We start from the raw sequence: 25,368 nt of genomic DNA, 5'->3' as shown, positions 1-25,368 counted from the left end.
CTGGGTCAGTCATGAGTCCTCAGCCAATATTAGACTGTCTCCTTTTGCCCAGAGAATTAAACATTCTCAATAGTTTTGTTATGGTTTTTTTCCCCTCACATTCTTAGGCTAGCGGGGTCCCTCAACCCTAAGGGAACCTCATACCCCTGAATAAAGACTGAGAATGTTTCTTCTCCTGTTTAACAAAGAAAGAAAAGATCAGAAAGAGGACTTGCCTGAAGTCACAAGGTGGTCATAGAAGAGCAAAGAGGTTTGTGATTTCTAGTCTTAGATCCCACATGGCTCTCTGCCCAGGCTCAGAATATAGAAGACTGCCATGGTCCTGAGATTCTTACGCACTCTGGAGTGACAGTTTAACAAATGTGGAGGGATGCAATGGTGAAGGATTGGGACCGTGCCTTGTCCCACTATAGGGTGATGACAGGCAGACCTCTAGGAAAATGCAGTAACCTTTATGGTCATAATGCCCACGGGTCACAGTGGTGATTAGGTCCAGCAGGGAGGGCACTTGCCCAGGAGGTTCCCCCTTTAGGTTCCCTCCCTTGTTGGTCCTGGGGCCCTGTTTCTGGCCCTATGGCCTGCAGGTGCATGCTAGGACGAGGCTGGGCCGGACGGAGTCATCAAGTGTGGCGCCGGCCCCATGGAGGAGGACTGGATGCTTCATGGGTCCCGGCCGGAGGACCAGAAGGTTGGCCTTATCAGCTGGGCTGGCACCTATCTAACAGCTGAGAACTATGGAAATAAAATCACTGCTGTAGCTAAAGGCTTAGGCAGGAGACAGGTAACCAGCCATCACTGGGGTGAGTGGGGTATCACAACGCTGATGCTCAAATCACATTCCCTGTCTCGGGAATGTCGGCACCTTTTCTCCTGCCCTGGCTCTCAGCCCTTTTGCTTGCTTCTATCACTGACATTCCTGGGTCCTTTCTGTGCTGTGCCCGTGGTGTCTCCATCTCCAACTCCATCTTACCTCATCAGAACCTTTAATAAGTCCACGGTTCACTTTCAATCTTCCTACCTCTCTCTGCTCTGGCAACTCTCTCACCCTCTGCTCCCTGTAGTGTCAGCACAGAGGCACTGTGACATCACAAAGGGAGAGACTTCCAGATCCTCAAGCTAGAATGAAGGACTATGGGGTCGCAAGGGAAAATCATATACATGTGTGTGTGTGTATATATGTATACATATACACATATATGTATGTGTTTTCATATACATGTACATTTATATAAATATATAATAGATATAAGGAAAGGGGAAGGTATATGTAACACTATGTCCTGATTTCTCATCTCAAAAAGGGAATAGGAGAAAAGGAGAGATCCAGCAGAGACACATGTGAAGAATTCCAAGAACTCATGGATTCCATAAGAAGAATGGCATGGAACAGAGGCTGGAACTGGGTTCTTTGTCTCTATATTTTTACTTCAAATTCTCCCTCTCCACTGAGAACATTTAAATATCCATTTTTATACCCAAAGCAAATAGCATAAGTGCACATTTCCTAGGACAAGTATTTCAGAGCCATGCTGTTCCTCAAAAGCTGCTTGAGGGGAGTGGGGAGCAGATGGCCAGCCAGTAAGGAGCTCCGCTGGGGTATTATCAGCATCTAGTGGGCCATATCTGGGAGTTTCCAATATTTAACTAATTATTCTTGATGACTAGGTATGTTGAGCTAACATACCTAAATTTTATTCCCATGTTGGAAAGCTGATCTAGATCTGCCTCTGAGCACCACACATATACACACACATACACACAATGTCTAAGTCTATGGTCAACATGTTGTTTCTAGAAAATATGAAATCTAAAGGCTTAGACTTGACAGAATCACATGACTGGTGTCTGGGGCAGAATTCACACTGGTTTCTTATTGACGACAAGCCCCACCCTCTATCAAGGCAATTGCAGCTTACAGCAACAAACTTTTGCTCCTTGGACCTGAGCTACTTGTTGTTCATCTCTAACACATCAGGTAGAGATAGAATTCTGTGTGATGACTACTCTTAAAAACAGATGGTTCTGGGAAGGGAGACAACAGGCTGAGCATCCTGAGCTGACACACCTGTTTCCTGACTATAGTATAGTGTCTGAGAGAGAAAAGGGAGACTTTCTTGGGAGGAAATTGAGAATAGAGGATTGAATATTCATGTTGAGCTAACTAGAAAAGCACCATGATGCCTTTGATAGAGCATGGGGCTGGAAGTCAAAAAGGCTTGAGTTCTTATCCTGCCTCAGATAAGTACTTACTTGCTGTGTGACTGGCCAAGTCACTTCACCATTATCTGCCTCAGTTTCCCTCTCTGTAAAATGAGAAGGTTGGCCTTTTCCATTTCTAAGTCTAGGAATCTATGAACTTTTTTTTTAACCACATGAGAAACTGTGGTTTGACGAGACTGGCTTAAAATCTCCAATGGTAAGCATGCTGGTCATGTTGCGATGACGTCCGGGGCGCTGTGAATGAGCAGCTTAGGACCAGTAATCTGGTGGGCACTAACATCTCCCTCCTCCCTCCCTGGGAGTTCTCTGCAGACCTGGGAATTAATAGTGTGCAATGAACAGGATGAGGATTCCCAGGCAGTGGTACGCCTCCAGAGCGTCCACGGCCACATCTTGCTGCCGGAGGGAGACGGCTCCGTCTATTGTGGGTGGCCCGAGAACGCGCAGCACGGCTACTTCCTGCTTCGCTTCCACCGCCACGGCAAGTGGACGCTTCAGTGCATGGTCACTGGCCACTACCTGGAGTCCGATGGCGAGGATGTGTTCTGCACCTCCAGAGTGCTCTCCGCCTACCACATGTGGGCCCCGCGGCCGGCCTTGCACGTCCACGTGATGCTCTACAGCCCCATCACCCGCTGCTATGTCCGGGCCAGTCCTGACCAGGGTTGCGCCTGGGTGGATGCTCCCGTGCCTTACCTGGAGGAGTGCGGCTTCCTGCTGCACTTCCACGACGGGCTCTACCACCTCGAGTCTTCTTCCCACCACTTCCTGTCCCAAAATGCCAGGTTGGTCAGCAGGCCCTCGCCGCAAACGGCCTTTCACCTTCAGCTGCGGCCCGGTGGGCAGGTGGCCATGGGCGATGGGGAGGGATGCCTCTTGTACCCGCAGGGCTCCCGCGCCCTCCTGGCTCTGGGCTCCAACGCCATGGGGGGAGAGGAGTGGTTTGTACTACAGCATTGCACAGCCTGGATCACTATCAAATCTAAGAATCGGAAATTTGTCACCATCGTTTCAGGCAAGTGATAGAGCTGGTGGGAAGGGTGGAGGAAAAATGCGTAGAGGAGATGAATTGAGTGAAAGAAATAAGGAGAGCAGGGGAGAGGGGGATGCATGAAAAATGCTGAATCCTATGAAGGGAAGAAGCTCTAAAATAAAGAATAGAAATAGAGTCTCTGGATGAAAGGGGCTGTGTCCTTCTCCTTCCTGTAAAATGCCCTGCAGTGTCTGGTATGGACCGTTCCACACAGAAAAATAATGCAGAGAGGAAATGCTGATGGGAGATGGTGGGGTCTGGGTTTTGTGCAGGCAGAAAAGAGACTGGAGAAGCAGGAGCAGGGGCTGACACCGGACCCTGGGCTACTTGTGATGAAAATCCCTCTTTCTGCAGATTTGGAAGTCTGTGCTAGATCTGAGCGGATGACTCCTATGTCTTTCTTCCAATATGAGAGTAATGCAAATACTAATGCCATTCAACTCCGTTCAGTTACTGGCCAATATTTAGCACAGGTAAGATTATGGGTCTAAAAGCCGATCCAGGACAATCTGAAGGAATAAAAACTCCCAAAGTTTTACATTCTTCTCAACCAAGGTGCACACCCTAGGACCCCAGGGCCCCAACTCACAACAGAAATGAAAGTTGTCCTTTCCAGAATAGATGTCCTACTAAAAATTGAGATGCTTGTGTTCCTAATCCCTAATTCGTTCTGATTTGGCCCTGTGATCCTGAGTACAAGCCTTTCTTTTGTTCCTAAGAAGAGTAACCTAGATCCAAGTTTATTAAACTGTGGATCATGAGTCTCCTATGGAGTTTCCTAACTGCACATATGGAATGTGGGTCACATTTACTTATTATCAGCAAATGTTTGATTTGGATATCTATTTTATATATCTATATACTTGAGGTCATGCAAAAATTTCCCAGGCAGAAAGAGGATTATGAGTAGAAGTTTAAGAAGCTCTGGCCTAGATTATAGGAGGATTGGGCTACAGAATCCAGAGTTGGACCACACTATAAATATTAATCTCTAGGGCTACAAAACCTCCACAGAAATTTTGAAGATGATATTGAAGAACTTTTTCCTCTTTAATAATCGTAATGACAATAATAATATATTAACAATAGCCAGTTTGGCATTTAGTGTATATTATTTCATTTGGATGTGACAACCCTGTGCAATAGATATTTCAAACAACATCATCCTTATTTTATAGGCGAGCAAACTGAGATTCAGAGAAGTTCACGGGCAGCTAGGTAGCATAGGGGATAGAGCACCAGGCTTGGAGTCAGGAATGTGACTTCAGATATGTACTAAATTTGGACAAGTCACTTGCCTCAGTTTCCCCATCTATAAAATGGGGATAATAATAGCCCCTTCCTCCCAGGTTGTTAAGAGAATCAAATGAGATGATAATTTGTGAAGCACGAACCATAGTACCACTCACATAGCAAACCCTCTATAAATGTTAACTATTATTATTTGTAAGTTCCATAGGATCACAGATTTAGAGCTTCCAACTTCTTTATTTTCAAGTTGAGGGAGCTAAGGCTCAGAAAAATTAACTTGCCCAGAATCATGCAGCTAGCATTTATTCCCTGCGGGATTTGAACCCATGAATATCCTTATTCTTGGTCCAATGTTCATTTCCATTCCCACATTTCCTCTCTTTCCCTGTTCTGTCCTGCTCTCTAACCCTTTGTGAGCCATAATTCATCCTCTATTGATAACAGATTTTTCTAGGATGATTATGGAAGAAAAAAAATGAAGTTCCAGATCAGGGGATCTTAGGCTAGAGATAATTATCAGATGGACCAGTAACTTGTGTAGCAAAAAAAAATTTAATAACTATTTCAGGATAGGTTTTTTTTTTTTTTTGCAATGTATTTTATTTTATACATTTCAATGCATTAATCTGAGAAGAGTTTAGACAGAGGGATTTGTGGCACAAAAAAGGTTAAAAATTCTTGGGTGAAGTCAATATTAATAACCTAATTTGAGAGAGAACCTGGACTCTGCCCTAACACTGAAACTTTCTCCCTCTCTGTAGAGGTCACATAGGGCTGTAGTGGGAGATGGACAAAAACTAGAGCCTGAGGCTATTTTCTGTGTGAATTGGAACTGTGGCAAGATTATTCTACGGGCTGCTAATGGACGCTATGTGGGTGTCACATCTAATGGGTTCTTGATAGCTACTTCTTCACATCCAGGTAAGTGGAGGGAAAGGCAACGTTCATCTTAGGATCGTCTAGACCAGGAATCCTTGAATAATGCTTTTCCATACCTAGTCTTTCCCTAGTACATCACATCTGAAAGAGCTCAGAACAATTATCTTCTCCAGTGACCTCTATTCCCATTTCCCCCAGGCCCCTCTGAAGAATTCAGGATTTGCTTAGTCAATCGGCCCTTCCTGGCACTGCGAGGTCGCTATGGCTATGTAGGTACATCATCAGAACATGACCAACTGCAGTGTAACATGGACCAGCCAGACTGTATCCAGCTACTGCCCTGCAGGCAAAGCATTTACCATTTCCAGGGTGAGTGCTACTCTCATCCCAATCTCTTCCTATGGATGTGCCAGGAGGGATCCGGGGACCATTGCTCAGTGTCTGTTGGCTCCTTCCCCAACACAGCCCTTCCCAGGACTTGGGAAAGGGGGAGTCTAGGTTGGATAGTCTCCAAGTCCCTTCCAATTCTTAATATTTATGTTGTTGAAGTTGGAGAAGATCTTGAAGGCAATCTGATCTAACTTATCTCTTTGGCAAGGGCCTGGAAAGGTGGGGTAGTTTGAATGAGGTCATTCAGCAGATTAATGGCAGTGCTGGGATATGCCTTGAATCCATATGTCCTGACTCCTAATCCAGTGCCCTTCCTGCTACACCACTCCCTAAGGTTTTAAGATTTTCTGAAAACACACTTTACTTAAAAATCTCTCTATCCAAAAAAAAAAAAAATTAATTAAAATTTTTAAAAAATGTTTTTAAATCTCTCTATCCTAAGTTAAAATAAGTCCACTTTTCCTCTGACTTTTCTTTATTCCTGCCTCTTCAACAAGAGTCTAGCCACAGGGGTAAATGAAAGTGAATTGTAGGGCAGCTCATCCTGAAATATTGAAGGTGATAAACTGGGGAAAAGGGAGTGGGACTGGTAGGAAATTGTCCTGGGGCTAAAGTGGAAGGTGGGACCGGTAGATTGATACATGAAAGAAAGTAAATGGGATTTTTTTTCAAGTCAGTCTGAGGAGGAAGGTATTTCCCCATTGCTCTTATTGCAGATCCCAAGTTTGGGAAGACATAGCATAGAGATCTATATCTTTCCTCTCCTCTGAGACAGCCAGGTGATACAATCCATAGAGCCCTGCATGTGGAATAAGGAAGGCCTGAGTTTGATTCTTTCCTCAGATATTTGCTAACTGGATGACTTCATTTGACCTCTCGGTGACTCAGTTTCCTCATCTGTAAAATGGGAATAATAATAGCACTACCTCCCATGGTTGTTGGGAGGATCAAATGGAAAAATCTATATAAAGTGCTTACTAAAACTATTTAAATGCTAGCTAATTAATATTATGATTAGCTAGAGCACAGCTGATATGGGGTGGGAGATTTGGGGAGGAGGGGAAGAAGTATGATTGATGATGGTAATGTGGTGATATGTCCATGCTCCCACTCAGGTGTCCAGGGACTTGAGGCACATGCTTCCCTTTCACATCACTTAATGACCTCAGTTCTCCTACCCTTCCAGCACAGGGCGGCACATTCTGGTCCCTGACAGCCTATGGCACCTTCCGTCCTTGGGGAAAGTTTGCTCTCAACTTCTGTCTAGAACTACGAGGCAGCAATCTCCTTGCTGTACTGGCCCCCAATGGCTACTACATACGGGCCGACAGCAGTGGTGTCTTGCTAGCTGACAGCGAGGCCATCACCAGCGAGTGTCTCTGGGAGTTTTAGGTATGAGAAAACCTTCACCCGTCCCAACCATCCCTTTTAGCTATTATCCTATATTTCTCTTCCCTCTTACAAATTCCTAGAAAAAGTTATTTATTCTCATTGCCTCCACTCACTTCTCAATTTGATCTCTGTTCCACCATTCAGTGGCATCTATTTTGTCACTAGTATTTTCTTTATTGCTAAATCCAGTTGCCTTTCTTGGGTCCCCATAATTCTTGACCTCTCTATGTAACTTAACCTCTGCCCTTCCAGATACTCTCTCCTTCCTAGAGTTTTATAATATTGCTCTCTCATGAGTTTCTATTTTTTTGTTAAAGTTTTTGATTTTCAAAATATATGCATGGATAATTTTCAACATTACCCTTGCAAAACCTTATGTTCCAAATTTTTTCCCTCCCTTCCTGTACCTCCTCCCCTAAATGACAAGTAATTCAATATATGTTAAACGTGCAATTCTTCTATACATATTTTGGATCCTCTTTTCTTCCTTCTATAGAATCTCTATTTCATCAGCTCATGGTTTCAACTGTCATCTCCCTGCCAATGATTCTCAAATCTACATATTCAGCTTTCATCTCTTCCTTGAACTCTCTAAAGCAACTTCACTTATTACCTGAATATCCCATAGATATCTCAAACTCAACATATCCAAAAATCTTTGTTCTTCACTACCTCCAATCCCTTCTAACTTCCTCTTTTTTGTCAAGATCTCTAGTCAAATGTATTTACTCTCTATTTACTTTCACTTACCCTATCACCACCAGATCCTATCAGTTTTCAAGTCTCACTGATCCCACCACCTTTATACCGTGTTTCCCCGATAATAAGACACTGTCTTATTATTTTTTTGGACAGAAAAACACCAGAGGGCTTATTTTCAGGGGAGGGCTTATTTTAATGAACATTGACAGCAATTTTAATAAACAGGTAAATGTGAACAAAAAAAAGTACCTTTATTCAATAATGATCATGTCATCTTCTTCAACAACATCGTCATAAGTGTCCATAGCCTGAATTCCATCCTGGATGTCTTGCACCTCTATTTCCTTCAGAAGAAGTGGACCCAATCTGTCATGTCCAGCAATATAGCTCTCTTTAAATGAACATGTCTTGTCCAGGTAACCTGCTCGTGGTGCCTTGGCGACACAGCTGTCAGTAATTTTATCCCATGATTTCTTCACCCAAGTCACGACTTCTTGCAGACAGGGCTTCACAAAGTTTCCACGCTGATTTCTTTCCATTCTATTTTCAGTGTAGTCATTGACTTCCATGTGCAAATAGTCCTTGAGGGTACCATAATGTAGCATGTAGCGCAGGGGATCACCTTCACTACAGTAACAATCTCAATAGGGCTTATTTTCGGGGGAGGGCTTATTTTAGAGGAATCTAACACAGTAAGGAGAGGGCTTATTTTCGGGATAGGTCTTATTATCGGGGAAACACGGTATTTCTTGTATCTATCACCTTCTCCCTATACATGTCATAACCACTCTAATTCAGGCCCTCCTTATTATTATTACAGAGTTTAAAATATTTACTTGCATAATATGTAAAAGATACTTGGCAAGGATACAGCATGAATTCAGTTGAATGTAGTTTCCCTACTTTTCCATTACTATGTTTACATGTGCCTGAGGAAAAGCAACTTCTGCCTCCTGATGGGCTGGTTTTTATATTTAGATTATCAAGAAGCTCTGTCCCTTAATCCCCAGAACTAATTAAGTTTAAATGTGGGTTCAAGACAGGCCCTCATTATTGAAATCACCTCTAAATTGACCTCTTCTCTCTAGTTTGTCTTCCCCACAATTGCCTAACTGATATTGCTCACAGAGATCACTTCCCTACTCAGGATGATACAATATAGGCTCTTTTATTTGACATTAAACACTATTCATAATCTGGCTCCAGGACTGTCTTTTCAGGTTGACTATAGATTAGTCATCTGTTAGAACTCTACACTCAGGCCAGATTGACCTCATTATAGTTTCCAATATTCTCCTTCCTGCCTCTCTGCACAAGCTGTGGCCTCACTACTGAAATTCTCTTCTTCTGTCTGGATCTACCTTTGAGGCAAAGCTCAAGCACCACCTACTTTGAGCCCTTTTCTGATTCCCACCAGTTTTAGTGCCTTTTCCCCTCAATTTCCTTTGTTTTCCTTTTGTATATGTGTTTTTTTCTTTTGTATATATATATATATAGGTTCCATCCGGTAAATGATGAATTTCTAGACATTAAAGGGATATTTCTTTTCTTCTTTTTTTTTTTTTTTGTATCCCCAACATCCAGCACAAGACCCTGACCTATTATAGATACTTATTAAATGTTAGTTGATTGTCTGATTGTAGCAACAGTTGAGAGAGAAAAGAGGAGTGGAAATACTTCAGGTCAGAGAATCCTGCATCCTAGATTTAGAGCTGAGAAGGATATTTGAGGCCATCTTGACTCAGCCCTTCTTTTCCAGATGAAGAAACTGAGGCTTAGAAAGATTAAATGATTTGTACCAAAAATTTATCAGTTGATGGATACTTCTAAACATGTCACTTTGCCATTCAAATTCCCTAATCCAAATTCAATAGAAAGAATAAAGAAATGGCCCTCCAAAAAATGCTTTCATATGGAGGCCAAAAACAAGGGGGAATTCCCACTATCACACTAAAAGAGTGTTTGTGTGATTAAGTATGGAAATCCTTGCTTATATCTAAGCCTTTGAAAAGCCCAGTAATAAGGGTGAATCAGAAAGAGGAAGATTTAAAGAGAGTATATTTATATGTGTCTCTAAGGATCATATGACTCCTAAATCTACATCCATAGCCTGACCTTTCTCATGGGTTACATTCTGTTTTATCTTGTATGTTTCTGAAACTATGAATTCCTCATCTTTCTTCTGAACCTGGCTCCTCATTTTCCTATTTCTATTATCTCAAGTATCTATCCTCAAAAATCTGAATATGTATTTTTTTATTTCTTCCTTTCCCTAACTTCTTAGTTATTAAATGATATTGCTTTATCAATTCTTCCTTTTCCATATCTTTGGACAATGTCCCACTATCTTATTTTAGGTCCTCAATGCTTCATACTTAGTTTATTGAAAAGTTTCCTAATGGGTGACTTCATCCAACTTGTCTCAATTCTTATTGTTCCATATTGACATCAGATTAGTTTTCCTACAGCGTGGCTCAGATCAGAGGTAGTCAAACTCAATGCTGGCTGGCCAAATGAACTCAGAAAGCAAGACTGAACTAGGTTAAGCTATAATTGGGAAATGTTTAGTAAAATAAACAGAAATACAGTACAACATAGATAATATAATTTATGTGATATTCATGTCAGCAGAGATCTGTTTCTAGTTAAATGAAGTTATTCTGCATCTCAAAAAGCACCAATGATCTCCTTGTGCATAGTTCCAACCTTTTAGCCTGACATAATAAACACTCCCCAATCTGCCTTCCCAGTTTTGTACTTGGAAATTGTAGTAGATGGAGTCAGGAAGATTTGGCTCTTATACTTGTTATCCTTTTCTTCCTTCCTTTCTGAACTGGCCCTTCTCAGTCTTCTTTGCAGGATGATCATCTATATACTGCCTTCTATGGGAAAATGCATTCTAGGGCTTTGTTCTAGGACCATACACTCTCTTTTCTTACTCTATCTCACTTGAGGACTTCATTAATTCCTATGAGTTCAATTGTAGTGGCTATGTAATGGGACTCCCAAATCTACATATCCAGATAATAATAATTCCTTTCTTGACCTACAGTTCCACATCTCCAACTATTTGCTAGTAGGCATCTCAAAGGAAACATGTCTAAAATAGAACTCATTTCCTCCCAAAATTCTAACCAGCATCCTTTTAGTCACCTAGATTCACACAGGACATAGAAGTTGCCCACAGATCTTCATTGTCCTTTACTTTATCCTACTATTCTATTATTACTCTTTCTTATGCCAAGTCTACCTTTTTGTCATTCCCATCCTCTCATTTATCAATATAACCATTGTTCAGGCACTCATCATTTCTTACCTCTAGATTATTACAGTCATGGTCATCCTGAATCTGGGTTCTGCATCCCTCTAAATTATCCTTTACTGATCAAAATGATATTCTTAAAATCAAAGTTTGAACATGTCCTTGCTCAAAAAATTTCAATGGTTCCCTGTTTCTTCTAAAATAAAATATGAACTCTGAGTTCATTTAAAGCTAGTCACAAAATAGGGTCTACTTTATCCTTCCATGATGACTACACATTATTCACCTTTAGCAGTCTACATTTCAATCAAACTGGCCCATTTGCTGCTCCCTGTATACAATATTTCATCTTCTGACTCTGTGCTTTTTTCTGAGTTTAAATCCTTACTATCTGCATCATTCTGGGCATTACTTAGCTTTTCAAACTCAGTTTCCTCATCTGTAAAATGAAGATAATAAAAGCCCCTACCTTCCAAGATTGCTATGATGATTAAATAAAATAACATTTATAAAGCACTTTACAAATCTTAAAGTATTATGTAAGCACTTAGCTAAATGCCTGAACTGTACTCTATGCTTGTTGGAATACTGCCTCCTTTCTTTTCACCTCTAGCACATCCACTTCTCTTTAAGATTCAAGTGCTATCTCCTACAAAAAAGTCCTCACCAATTTTCCCATTTGCTAGTATTCTCCACCTCCCAAAAAAATTACTTTGCATTTGTTTTTATTCATCTAAGTATATGTTGTTTTTTCCTTGTAGGTTACAGACATCTTGAGAACAGGGACATTCAATTTTTTCTTTTTCTACCTGACACAAAGTAGGCATTTAATATTTGTGTGACTATGAAAAAATCAGTTAACTACTCCAAATCTCATACAACTTTCTAAGAATATGAGTGACAGAGTGCATCTTGAGACAATCACCATTACTGATGTCAACATAAACATTCCATTTTATCTAAGCTGGGATTCACTTTTCTGGACTTCAAATTTCTCTTCTTTAAAATAAGAATGTTGTATGAAATTATTGCCAAGGTCCTTTCCTATGGTGAAATTTTCTGTGCTTTTCTGTGTTCACTGCCCTTGGAACGTGTCTGGCTTTCCCCCACCCTCCCTCCTTGTACTTGCCAGCCTGGAATGCCCTTGTGTTCCTCTTTGCCTACTGAAATCCCATCCATCATTTGGAGAATCACAGTGTCTCAGAGCTGGAAGGCATCTCATCTTAGAGGTCATCTAGTCCAAATTGTACTTGAATAACATATTCTTTCTCCTGAAAAGGAAATTGAGGTACTAAAAAGTTGACATTCAAACTAAAAATCCTATTTCTTCAATGAAGCCCTTATAATGTATTGTTTCTTTTTCTAGTAAATGTCTTTCTTCCCTACTTATCTATAATTTCCTTGAGGGGTCAGGGAACTTATGAACTTTTTGGTATTTCCTGATAGACATTGAGCATATCCCCATAAGTGTTCAATAAATACCTGATTGATTTGATTTTACTCCACATCCCCCTACCCAGATAAATGTGATGCTACCATGAAGAAGCCCTCTGGAGGAATCATCTTACTCAACAGGATGGAAACCCTGAAGATGAGATCTGCAAGATTATCCACAACACAGTCCCTAATCCTACCAGCCACAGCTTATCCTTCCACTCCTCATTTGCGTTCGGTAACAATACACCATGACCAGCCACCAATGTTTCTGTATGCTGCCTCTTTCTAAGGGAACAGAAGAAGAGGGGTTGGGGTGGGGGCTAAGGTGGAAAGGCTAAGGCTATGAGGCCTTGGGATAATTTGAGTCTGACATTCAAAGGGGCTACAAGAAGGTCTTCATGGGCAACTAAATCCCAAGTACTGGGGAGGCTGACTGCCAGATCTCTAGAGCTTGGGAATTCTGAATTTCTCTGAGCTATTGCAGATCTGCCATGTACACTACGTTTATCATGAATGGAAGAGGCCCCAGGACTGGACTGGGAGTAGTGCCAGACAGAGAGCACTATCAAAGCCCCTAGAATCAGGAATCAGCCTTCAAGAAGACATTATACTTCTAGCATGAGTGAGATGGGGAGATCCATTCTTTTAAAAAAATAAATAAATAAATGAAAGGTTTTCTAGGCAAGAATAGGAATTCCTTTCTTCCCTTTTCCTGCCTTTTCATCTCATTTCACCTATATCAAACATCTGTGTCCTAGAACGGTAGTCTTCCATGTAGGGTATGCAAGATAATCCATTGGGGGCATAGAATAAATAACAGGGTTTTCATTTCTATTAACTTTAGCTAAAATTAAGGAATTAAAGGAATTAAAGTTTACTAATACATAGTACAGAGATTGGTACTGTTGCCCTCATTCAGTCTTTATTGCAGAGGTTTTCAAATGTTATGTAAAATATCTTGAGGAAAGAATTTGATATCCATAGTCCAGAAGGGTTTGAAGTAGTACATTTCACTTATTTGTTTTTGAGTGAACTGCGATATGTTAAAATTGGCTGAGACACAGTTAAGATATCTTGTTTAGAAATATGTGTTACCTATTTTTTCATAGAGAGGTCATAGACTCAGAGTACAGTTTGAAACACATGTTTTTTGAACATGGCCAATATGGGTATTTATACTGTTTGTCTATACATATTTATAGCAGGGTATTTTTCTTGCTCTATCAGTGGGAAGAGGAAAGGAAAGAAAGCAGATCTTCATGAAAAAAGATTATATTATCTACTTTGAACTAAACAAACCCTCTCCAAAATGGGCAGGTAGATTCAAAAGATTGCTGCAAAAAAATCATGGGCTAAAGAAAATATTTTCGTATTCAATAATAAACACAAAATAACACTCCTCAAGCGGTAGGAGTGACACTTCTAATCCTAGTTTTTTCATCAACTATATTATAAGAAGAAAGTAAAAACAACCTAATCAAATCTAATAAGAACTTGCTCAAAATTTTTTAAAATAAAGATTATTTAAAATATGAATTTGTAACCATTATCAATGAATTCAGCCCATTTTATCACTTGAGATATTAACTATTGATAATATAAAACCTTCATGATTAGCAAGATATTTTAAAACTATCCTTTTGTTGCTAAAAACAACCCAAATATCATCTTTAAATTTTTTATATTCTTATACTTAAAAAACATGGGGAAAAAAAAACTTCCTAATCTGTTTTTAAAATCTATCAAATGGAAAATTTTAAACTAATGTGAAAAATAATTCACTATTTTGTGATTAGTTTGCAAGAACAGCCAATTGCCAATAGATTTGGGATGGAAAATGTCATTAACATCCAGAGAACTATGGAGACTGGATGCAGCTCAAGGCATACTTTTTCACCTTTTTTTAAATTTGATTTTTCTTTCTCATGATTTTTCCTTATTATTCTGATTTTTCTTTCACAACATGACTAATATGAAAACATGCTTTAAATGATTGCTACATATATAACCTATATAAGATTGTTTACTGTTTTGGGGAAGGTGGAAGTAGGGAGAAAAGGAGAAAAAGGAGGAAAAGATTGAAATTTTAAAATCTTAAAAAATGAATTGAAAACTCTTTTTACATGAAATTGAAAAAAAATACTATTGAGGAAAAAAACAGTTAATTGGTATCAAAAAAGATGGAAATTTACTAGCTGAGTTTCAACAAAAGTCCTTTTGCATAATTGGATGGAAATGAACAATGAATATAGTGATATAAGGAGTGCTAGTACTACAATTCTTCTATTTGGAGCTATGTTTCTTCATGTATCTTTTTAAGCTAAACATCTTTTTAAAAATACTATTTTACTGAAATAAACTGAATTTAAGGAAAACTTTTAAATTGATATAACACAGAATTCAACTATAGTTTTAAAAAATTAAAGAATTTTCAATCATATCAAACATGGAATCTGCTTGTTCCTCATTTTGTATTGCATTTTTATGTTGGCAGCCTTTAAAGTGGTTGCCAGCCACTTTAAATAAATGTAGAGGATGCTTATTTACCCCTGCAGCCATTGATTGCCCTACAGACACTAACTTATGTAATACTAAATGTCTATAGTGCAGAAAACAGTATCAAGTTTAAATGTGTCAATGTCTTAGAGTTCTCAAGGAAGATTTGTAAAGTTTTATAAATCAATAGTAATATTTAACAAGTAGATGTTGTCATCTCATTCTCTTAAACTCACTAGTCCTTTGAAATTTAACTTTTAAAAATTATAGTTTTAGTGACAGTAAAAAAATAATTTTGGATGGTTAAATAATTTTAAACATATTCCAATTTTTCATTCTTTTAAAATATCTATTATGTGTATATTCTATGATGAAAATAGTATAAACGTGCAGTAAAATAATGTGTGCAGGGTCTTTTATTTATTTAGCCAAATTATGATTTCATAGGTGTCAGGAGTTCCAAGTAAGAAACTGTATCCACTGAAACAAATTGGCATTTTCTCTGCAACTTAGAATCTGAAAGTTACTTGAGTGAAAAGTTATGATTTGTCCAGGTTTAGGCAGCTAGTATGTGTCAGAGCCAGGGCATTACCTAAGATTATTCTGACTCCACAACCACACCAAGCTGCCTCTCTAGTGCAGTAGAATATATACACTCAAATTATAAATATTGATTAAAATATTGTATATTGGAGAGCCTGATGAGAAAAACTATGTTGCTAAAGGGTATCTAAGTAGCACAATAGAGCATGGGGGTCTGGCATCAGGAAGATTCATCTTAACTGAGTTCAAATCTGGCTTCAGACTTACTAGCTGAGTGAAACTGGACAAGTCACTTACCTCTATTTGCCTTGGTTTCCTCATTTATAAAGTAAGCTGGAGAAAAAAATAGTGAACCACTCCAGTATCTGTGCCCCCAAAAAATAAAACTTCAAATGAGGTCACCAAGAGTTGGACATGTCTAAGCGACCAAACAACAACATGTTGCTAAAAACTGGAAACTGTATTCCAGTGTGGGGGATAAAAGCAAATTAACATAAGCTCAAGACTTAGAATGTAGAATTTTTTTTCTCCTAGAAGTAGGAGTTTGGGATAATTCTGGAAAGACTTAAGAAAGAATAGGTGTACAGAAGTGAGGTGATGAGGCTTCCCCTATAGATGAAGTAGCAGCATGATCTCAACTACAGCTCTAAAATATCACCTTTCTGGATGGCCAGAAAAATGGAAGATATAACAGTGAAATGTCTATTTTTTTAAATTTTTTACCTCCAGCACTTGGTCAGAAGGTCAGATCACTGAGAGGAAAAATAAAGCAAACCATCTGCATAACTAGCAGTCCTTGATAAGTGCAACTGTCATCAGTTTCTAAGCATATTATTTTATTTTGTTAAAGACTGAATCTCACGAATCCAATCTTATTCCTCATAAATACTTGTGGTTTGCTCATAAAGCCTATCCTTTATGTTTCCTTATGTCCCTTTCTTCCAGGCATGAGAGATACTGTGGAACAGTTCTGAGAACCAATCACATCAGAGAGAGTAAGCTTGTGAACTTTTCCTATAAAAGGACTGGTATTCTACCTCTGTCCAACCTTTCTGTCTCTCGCCCCCAAGAAATTGTTTTTTCTCTCTACCTGAAGGGCATCATTGCAAGCCATTCATATGTTTCATAATTATACTTCTATAGGCAGAAATATAACTAAGTTTGGAGCCATTTAAATCTGCCTCATCAGACTTTGAGCCTTAAGTTTATACAACCATGAAAGAATGCTCTTAAAAAAATTAATGGAATATATTGGTTAAAAAAAGTTTGATTATTATTGTCCTACAGATTTCTTAGGAACCTGCCTGGCTTTAGTGTCCTTAGTGTAGGCTGTGTAAGCCTTTTCAAATCTTGTGAATGTAAGTCATGTGGAAAATGATGAATGTTGGTGTTCTATAACAAATGACAAGAAAACCCAAAGGCTTAAACTATAGCAAAGAAGTGATTTATTTTAGAAGAACCATAAAGCCTCAAATTTATATAATGCTTTTTCCTATAAGAATTAAAAGGATCTGGGCACCTCGATGACACAGAGAACAAAGCACCTAGCCCTGTAGTCAGGAAGACCTGAGTTCAAATCCAGCCTCAGATACTTCATCTTGAGCAAATCACTTAACCTTGATTGCTTACAAAAAGAAAAGAGTGAAAAGTAAAATATTATTTTTAAAATCCATCACAAAAGTACTCTCATTGTCTATTCTGAGATGCCATAGCTATATAATCATATCTAGAGGTCAAGGAGAAATACCTATGGCACATTTTGAGTTTAATCTACATTTTTAGCATTTTCTTATGTCTATACTACTGACAAAACAGTAAATCAAGCCCTGATTTATAGTTTCCTGATTACAGAAGTATAAATGCTTACAATGAAGATGTAATAATAGGCTCTCCCAAACTGCTTCAAATTGGCTTCTACATATACCCTGTTGTACTAGAGGTATGAAGAGTCAGAGAATCTTTGTTGGAATGGATCTGTAAGGTTTTTAGTACAGACTGTTACTTGATATATGAATCTCTTACACCTTCCTTCACAGCTTGTCTTCAAGACTTAGAAGCACTCTGAGTAATGGAGAATTCACTACTTTATAATAAAGTCCTTGTAGCTTTTTTAATTTTAATTTTTTTTACCCTTTTTCTTTGAAAAACAAAATTCTTGTAACTAAGTTACATAATCAAGCAAAACAAATTCCCACACTGATCATGTCTACAAAAAAATATGATTTATTCTGCATCTTGAGCTTAGTACCTTTCTGTCAGGTAGCATGGTGGAACTGTGGCTCATTCTTGCATTGATCAGAATTCAAAAATCTTTCAAAGTCCATTTTAAAACGTACTCACTGTATAAGTTATTCTTGGTTTTGCTCACTTTAATTTGCATCAATTCAGACAAGTTTTCCCAGGTTTTTCAGAAACTGCTCCTCTGCTTATTCCTTCCTTATAATGCTTTAAAAACAATTTTAATTTTTAAAGCTTATATTGAACTGAAATATCTATTACCCTCCCTCTCCCTCTAAATTCTACCACTTGCTCCACTTTCTGCTTGTAGGAACCAAACTGACTATATATAAAACCCAAGACATTTGTGATTTGTGAAAGCCTCATATTTTCCCCCAAATATGCTCTTAGTTATAATTCTGCTAACACCCTCAATTTCTCTAGACATGATTTAACTTGTAGGAGTATGTATTGGAACTTTCCATTTTGGAATTTTCACCTCAGGAATAGCCAAACTACCAATCAGGGCTTGATTTATTGTTGTTATTATTTAGACTTAAGAAAATAATAGAGAAAAATGTCCTTAATACAGATCAAACTTTAAAGGGTATCTTCCAGAACTAAGAGCCAATTATTTACATTACATATACAATTATATCCCTGGTTTTAAGATCCCTCATCATTCTGGTCATTCTCCTCCGAACACAATATATATGTTATCAGTGTCTCTCTTAAAAAGTAGTACCTAGATTTCTTTGACAAAGAGACCTAACTCAGTTTCAATTGATCAATGATGAACAGAAGCAGCTACACCCAAAGAAAGAACACTGGGAAATGAATATAAACTATTTGCATTTTTGTTTTTCTTCCTGGATTATTTTTACCTTCTGAATCCAATTCTCCCTGTGCAACAAGAGAACTGTTTGGTTCGGCACACATATATTGTATCTAGGATATACTGCAACATATTTAACATATATAGGACTGCTTGCCATCTAGGGGAAGGAGATGAAGGGAGGGAAGGGAAAAATCGGAACAGAAGTGAGTGCAAGGGATAATGTTGTAAAAAAATTACTCTGGCATGGGTTCTGTCAATAAAAAGTTATTATAAAATTAAAAAAATAAAAAAATAGTCAAGCTAAACAACAACAACAAAAAGTTAGGTATTTCCTTGCAGCTCTCCTCTGAACACCACAATTTCAGCGTCTGAGAGTTGGAAGGGACTGGATTCAGTGACTATCTAGTGCTCCACTCACTTAAGTCTAGTCTTGTCTCTATTATATATATAACAAATGGTCATCCAATCTCACCTTGGAAACCTCTAATGATGGAGAATCTAACACCTCCCTTGACAGCTTATTCCATTTTTGGACGATTCTTATTGTTAGGTGAGTTTCCCTTAAATCAAAGCATAAATCTGCATTTTGTTCTTTTGTTGCCATATCATGCACACAGCAGAAATATTGAGGTTTACTGGTAAATGTTTAACAACCAACTCTCTGGGAGAAAAAGTACACATGGCATACTTTTAAGTTTTCACTGTATTATTAACATTTTTGACATGACTTTCTTAAATGTAGAAATCAATAAAACAATAAATAAACCCTAAAAAAAAGTAGTACTTAGAACAGAACACATTATAGTGTTCATATAGTGCAATGAACTGAATTATAATGGTCTTATCAGTGAAGAATGGGACAGTAGCCTTTCTTGTTTAGGACATTGTCATTGAAAATATATATGAAAAGAAAAGGAGGGTGGGTCATATGTGGAGTATGAGAGTCTACAAATGGACAATGTGAGGGCTATGATGGACACTCCACTGCAGAGTAGTTTTGTTGTTTAATTGATCACTCATGTATAACTCTTTGTGACACTATTTTGGGATTTCTTGACAAAGATACTGGAGTGATTTGCCATTTTCTTTTACAGCTCATTTACAGATAAGGAAACTGAGGCAATTAGGGTTAAGTGACTTGTTCAGGGTTCCATAGCTGTAAATATCTGAGACCAGATTTGAACTCAGGAAGATGAGTCTTCTTAATTCTAGGCCTGATATTCTATCCATTGAGCCACCCACTTGCCTAAGCTTTGATTAAAAACTACATATTAAAAGAAGTAGAGAATTCTATAAAATGGTATTGACCAAGCTTAGTCAAATTTCACCATGTTCTTTTGTTGAAGCTGGGACTGTGAGTATGAAATACTACATATGTCAGATTTTACCATATCTTAATAAGTTTTGCTGAACCATCTTCCCCTCTAATAGTTATCCTTTATTATCAGGCAAGGACAAATTTGGAAATGGAAATCATACAAAGAAAAAATCCATATATATATATATTTGTAGAAACAGAGGAAAGCCTATGCATTTGACTGTTGTTTTATGACAAGACATAAACAAGTATCAGATGGAGTAAAACAGAACAAGGCTTTGCAATCCATATTCGTGGAGGGGAGTTTCCATGATAGCAGATTAATGGTAGCTCACTTAAGTATCAAAGTAATTTTTAGGATATTACACATCTATTAATATAGCCTAAGATTATTTTTACTTTCCTGAGAGTCACTTCACCCTGATGACTCACATCGAGTGTTTAGTCATTTAAAACTTGGGATATTTTCTACGTGACCTACCATCCCTCCTCTGACCTCGTGCCCACGTTAGAGTGTGTGTGTGTGTGTGTGTGTGTTTAGTACACATACAGGAATTTATATACCCCTACTAAATTCCATCTTGTCAAATATGAACCTCATTGTACATGTTAGGATTTTCTTGGTCTGTTATCAAGTAAATTAATTATTGCTTTCAACTGTGTATGATCTAAAAGTGAGGCAGGTAACCTTGCACAGCCTGTCTTCACATAAATCCAATTTACTTGCATGTCATGGCATTACCTCTGTGATATCATGGTCCTCTTTGAGAATGAAGGATAAATAACTTCTCTGAGTACAACTGGCCCACAAACAAATTGGTCAGTTGGAAAATTTCTCCTTCCCTCCCTTATTCCCTCTCATTCTTTATCTCTCCCTCTTTCTTTCCCTTCTTCCCTCCCTCAGTCCCTTCCTCCTATTCTCTCTCTTTTCCTTTCTCCTTCTCTCCTTCCTCTCTCCCTCCCTCCTTCTTTCCCTCTTTTTCCTTCCTTCCTTCCTTTCTTCTTTTTCTTCCTTCCTTCCTTCCTTCCTTCCTTCCTTCCTTCCTTCCTTCCTTCCTTCCTTCCTTCCTTCCTTCTTTCCTTCCTTCCTTCTTTTCTACTCTCTGTCCAAATGGAGGATCATACTCTTACTTCAGATGCTCTTAGGTTTTTTTTTCTTTTGGATCTCTGAACCCCTCCTCCTTCCATTTTGGGGGGTTACTAGCCAGATTTCTTTCTTAAGGACCAGGCCTTAAACCAAAATCACTCTGATTCTCATCGACTGACCACCAACAGGTCCCAGGCCAAGCCCCATTTAGTTATTGTTTGGGTCCTGATTGACTCAGATTAAAAGTAAATAGTGACCATTTCTGCTTTAGCCAGAAACCCTGAGAAGATCTTCCCCTCCCAGATTTATTTATTTACTTAGATTAATTTTTTTTGACTAGATAAAATAGGAGACTCTTTGCTTCAATTGGTGTCTAACCTTAATCACAAAATGGATGCAGCCTCCATCAAAACTGAGTCCTGTTGAAGACTTTAGCTTAAAAAGGCTAAAATCTTTCATTGCATCCAGGACCATCCCCAGTCTTCCTGATCTAAATCTAGCTATTGAACTCAGTTGCTCTGGAGGGAAAACTGAGGCAGGAGACCTTGCATAGCCCTCCCTCACTTAAATTTAATTCACTTAAATTCAATTCACTTGCATGTCATAGCATCCCCTTCCTGATGTCATGATCCTTTTTTGAGACTGAAAGACAAACAACAATAACAACAAATGTGGTGATGAGAATGTCATTTCTCTCCAAGCTATTGATAAAAGTGTTCAAATATAACAGGGCATAGGACTGAGACCTATGATGGCACACCACTAGAGGTCTCACTCTGGCTTTATGTTTTTCCCTCAATTAATAGTTCTCAAACTTTCTGGTCTCAGGACCCCCTTACATTCTAAAAATGGCTTTGCAGATCTCCATGGGACCACATTCTGAGAATCATTGAGTCATTGCTTTTGAAATATGGCTTTTCAAATATCTATGAATCCACTTAATATATGCATCATCTTCTGTTCCACATTTCTCCATTCTTTACATGAAAATAATTATTTTTCTAATTTCTTGTTATAGTCCAACTGTCTATAGTATCTACCCAACTACATGTCTGTAGCATTGTTTTAGCAGCCATATTGACAAAAAGAAATTAGGTCAGTTTGATATAATTATTTTTGCAGCATCTAATTTGCCTACCTTCTGCTCATTACTCACAGACCATTTCTTTAATTCTCCACTTAAAATTTTGCCAAAAATTGATATCAAGTTCTTAAGTTTGTATTTTATAACCCATCTTCTTCCTTTAAAAACTAATATATGTCTTTTTTTTCTATCTCCCAGTCTCTCAATTGTCCACAACTGGCCAAAGATCACCAGTAGTTCAAGTGATCACATCTGCAAGCTATTTGAGTATCAAGGTATAAATCTTTTAGGTTAGGGTACATAAACACATATCACTGAGGTATTCTTTTACTATTTCCTTTGATGCTTCATTTTTTCTTAATCGTATTTGGCTTTTTAAAGTAGATCTTCCTATTAAGCTTTGCTTAAAATTAGATATTAAAGGAGTAGAAAATTTTATGAAATGGTAATAATCAAACTTAGTTACATTCTACCATGATTCTTTGTAGAAATTGGGCATGGTGAGTATGAAACACTACATATATCAAACCTTTACCCTATGTTGGTTAGTTTTGCTGAACCATTTTTCCCTTAATCCCCTTGACAGAGAAAATACAAAAGCAAAATAGGAGTAGCATGTTTTACCCTCTTCTTATTCCTGGGTATATGTGTGGTAGGAGAGTAAAGGCAAAATGATGAATGGCCCTTCTAGATCAATGCTTAAAGTCCAGAAGATGGAATTTAGTTGAAAAGAAAGGATAAGTTCTCAAGGCAACTCCAAAGAGGGAAAAATTTAATTTTTTAAAAAGTATCTTGAAAAAGCCATGTTCTTTCCCTTCCTTTCCTTCTCCATTTTCTTCTTTTCTCAGTGATGTGGAGCATATTTCAAATGGGAGCATGGGTGATTTTCCATGATTGAGTACAGAAAATTTGAACTTTTCAGTAAGAACTAAAAGCTACTTCTCAGAAGAAATCATGGATCTTTTTCTTTCCCTATCAGACTTGAACAAGGAATACTGCTTCCTCATCTTGGTAAACTCTGTTCTTTAACAAAAATGTTTTGAATTGAATTGGATGAAATAGAATGGAATTTTAAAATCATGAAAGGGTTTGATTGTACCCAGATTCCTGATTTCAATGAGAATCAAGGTTGCAGAGATGTTATTTCCTATTTACCCCTGTTATGCCTGGGATTGGTCAGGACATATATGAACGAACAAACACAAACACACACACCCATGTATACATACTTTATCCTTACCATGTTCTTATTCCAGAATAATGAAAGTGATAACAAGCTTTTCATCATCTATTAAAATCAAAAGATTTTTATTAGAGATGGGAAGAAGACCTATAAACAGGAATCTTACCAGCTTCACATTTGAAAAGTAGATGAACTTTCCCTAGTCTGAAATTGCATGATGAACTAAGAAAGAAGATCTTGAGCACTGAGGAGAGGGCTTAAACTGTTGGATAGGTTGTTTAAGTATCGCCTGACGTAAAGAGGCTGGAGGAGGAGAAGCAAACAAGAATTTGGAGTTGAGAATTTCTTAGAGTTGAATTATATAAACTCATGAAGAGGTTATTAATTTACTTTTTCACTCAGATAACCAGGAAAATGGTAATTTTGCTGATGAGGAATCTAAGGACCAGATAAGTGACTCACACAAAAGTACACAATTTTAAAATTCAGTTTTATTTTCACTTCCTAATTCTCTCTCTACTACCTCCCTTCTCTACCCACTAAAAAAACAAGAAAAGCAAAACCCATTATAAACACATGTAGTAAAGCAAAACAATGTTTACATTAACTATGTACCCCCCAAAAGGAAGAAAGAATGAAATAAATTAAAAAGAAAGAAGAGAAAATGTGGTTTAATTTGTTTAGTTTGCTGAGTTCATCACCTCTTTAGCTGGAGGGTGGGTAACATGTTCCATCTCGGGTTTTCTGAAACTATGATTTATCATTGTGTTGATCAAAATGTATACATTTTTCAAAGTTGTTAGCATGAATATATATGCATTCCCAGGTTTCTCTGAAACCATCCCTTCATCACTTTTTACAGCACAGTAGTATTCCATCACATTCATAACTTATTATTCCAATTGATATCCCCGTTGATGGACACCCCATCCATTTCTAATTCTTTGTCGCCATGAAAAAAAAAAGCTGCTATGAACATTTTTGTACATATAGTTCTTTTTCCATTCCTTTGATATCTTTGGGGTATAAACCTAGTAGTGTTATCACTAGCTCAAAGGTTTTAAAAATTAATAGTTTTTTGGGGAAAGTTCTAAATTGCTTTCCAAAATGGATGAATCTGTTCCCAACTCCATCAACAAAGCATTAATGTATCTGTTTCCCTCCAGCACTTGTCATTTTCCATTTTTGTCAATTTCACCAATTTGAAGAGTATAAGATGGTACTTCAGAGTTTAATTTGAATTTCTCTGTTAATCAGTGATTTTGAGTATTTTTCCCCTTGGCTATTAATAGCTAATGCACACAATTAGTAAACGGTAAAGTTGAGATTAGAATCCAGATTTTGACGTGGTATTCTTTCCCCTATACCATAATATTTTGTATTTCACTCCAATTCTTAGAGCGGGAGGGGGCTAGTAATGGCAGAAGAGGAAGTGAAAGGCATTATGACAGGGGTTAGGGATGGTGGAAAGAAGGGCCAAGTGTCCAAGGCAGGGAAAGGCATTGGTGACAAAGGTGTTCTATATCCAGAGTATGAAGCTCCAACAGATATTTGTCCTGTAGTGACAAAGAGAGAAAGATGAGCACTTTCCCATGCTCCTCACAAAGAAAAAAGAGCTTATATACCTTATTCCTGAATTAAAAAACAAATGAATATTTTCTCTACTAACCCCTATTCCCAATATCTTGGGCTACTAATTCTGGAATTAGAGGCATTCAGAAAGAGGATCATAAGGATGCTGGTCCTTCCCCCACTTTGTGCCCTCTCGAGGTGGGGAGTCACTTGAATTTAGCTTCCATTGTGACTCCAGTTTGATTCTTATCTGCCAGGGAGTCAAGCAAAGTCAGCCCCTCTCTCTGCATGATCCAGGAATGAAGGAGGAAAGAGGGAAAGGTAGTTCTGGGTTCTTACCACCATGCGATTCTTGCCAGACACTGGGTAAGGCATCACACACATACTTTCCTAATGCGGTCCCCAAGTGCAGATAATGATGTGGTTCTGATGGCTCAGAGGCAAGAAGAGGAGGCATGGGAAGA

The 25,368-nt window shown here is 38.1% G+C and overlaps 1 protein-coding gene across 1 annotated transcript; it reads left to right on the top strand.

The window, feature by feature from the left end:
• The first annotated feature begins 216 nt into the window (after positions 1–216).
• Positions 217–12,829, top strand: FSCN3 (fascin actin-bundling protein 3). The gene is made up of 7 exons (XM_051963247.1): positions 217–781; positions 2,533–3,235; positions 3,608–3,726; positions 5,266–5,425; positions 5,582–5,752; positions 6,960–7,165; positions 12,650–12,829. Exons 1-6 carry the CDS (start codon positions 641–643, stop codon positions 7,163–7,165), a joined length of 1,500 nt encoding a protein of 499 aa, XP_051819207.1. The 5' UTR covers positions 217–640; the 3' UTR covers positions 12,650–12,829.
• The last annotated feature ends 12,539 nt before the right edge of the window (positions 12,830–25,368 follow it).

The sequence above is a fragment of the Antechinus flavipes genome, chromosome 5, assembly GCF_016432865.1.
Source record: "Antechinus flavipes isolate AdamAnt ecotype Samford, QLD, Australia chromosome 5, AdamAnt_v2, whole genome shotgun sequence".
NCBI lineage: Eukaryota > Metazoa > Chordata > Mammalia > Dasyuromorphia > Dasyuridae > Antechinus > Antechinus flavipes.
Note: the sequence above shows the minus strand (reverse complement) of the source record. Positions and strands in the feature narration are given on the sequence as shown.

Coding starts and splice junctions, on each gene's coding strand:
- FSCN3 (XM_051963247.1), top strand. CDS start 641: ATGGAGGAGGACTGGATGCTTCATGGGTCCCGGCCGGAGGACCAGAAG. Junction 782..2,532: donor AAGGCTTAGGCAGGAGACAG/GTAACCAGCCAT, acceptor AGTTCTCTGCAG/ACCTGGGAATTAATAGTGTG. Junction 5,753..6,959: donor AAGCATTTACCATTTCCAGG/GTGAGTGCTACT, acceptor CTACCCTTCCAG/CACAGGGCGGCACATTCTGG.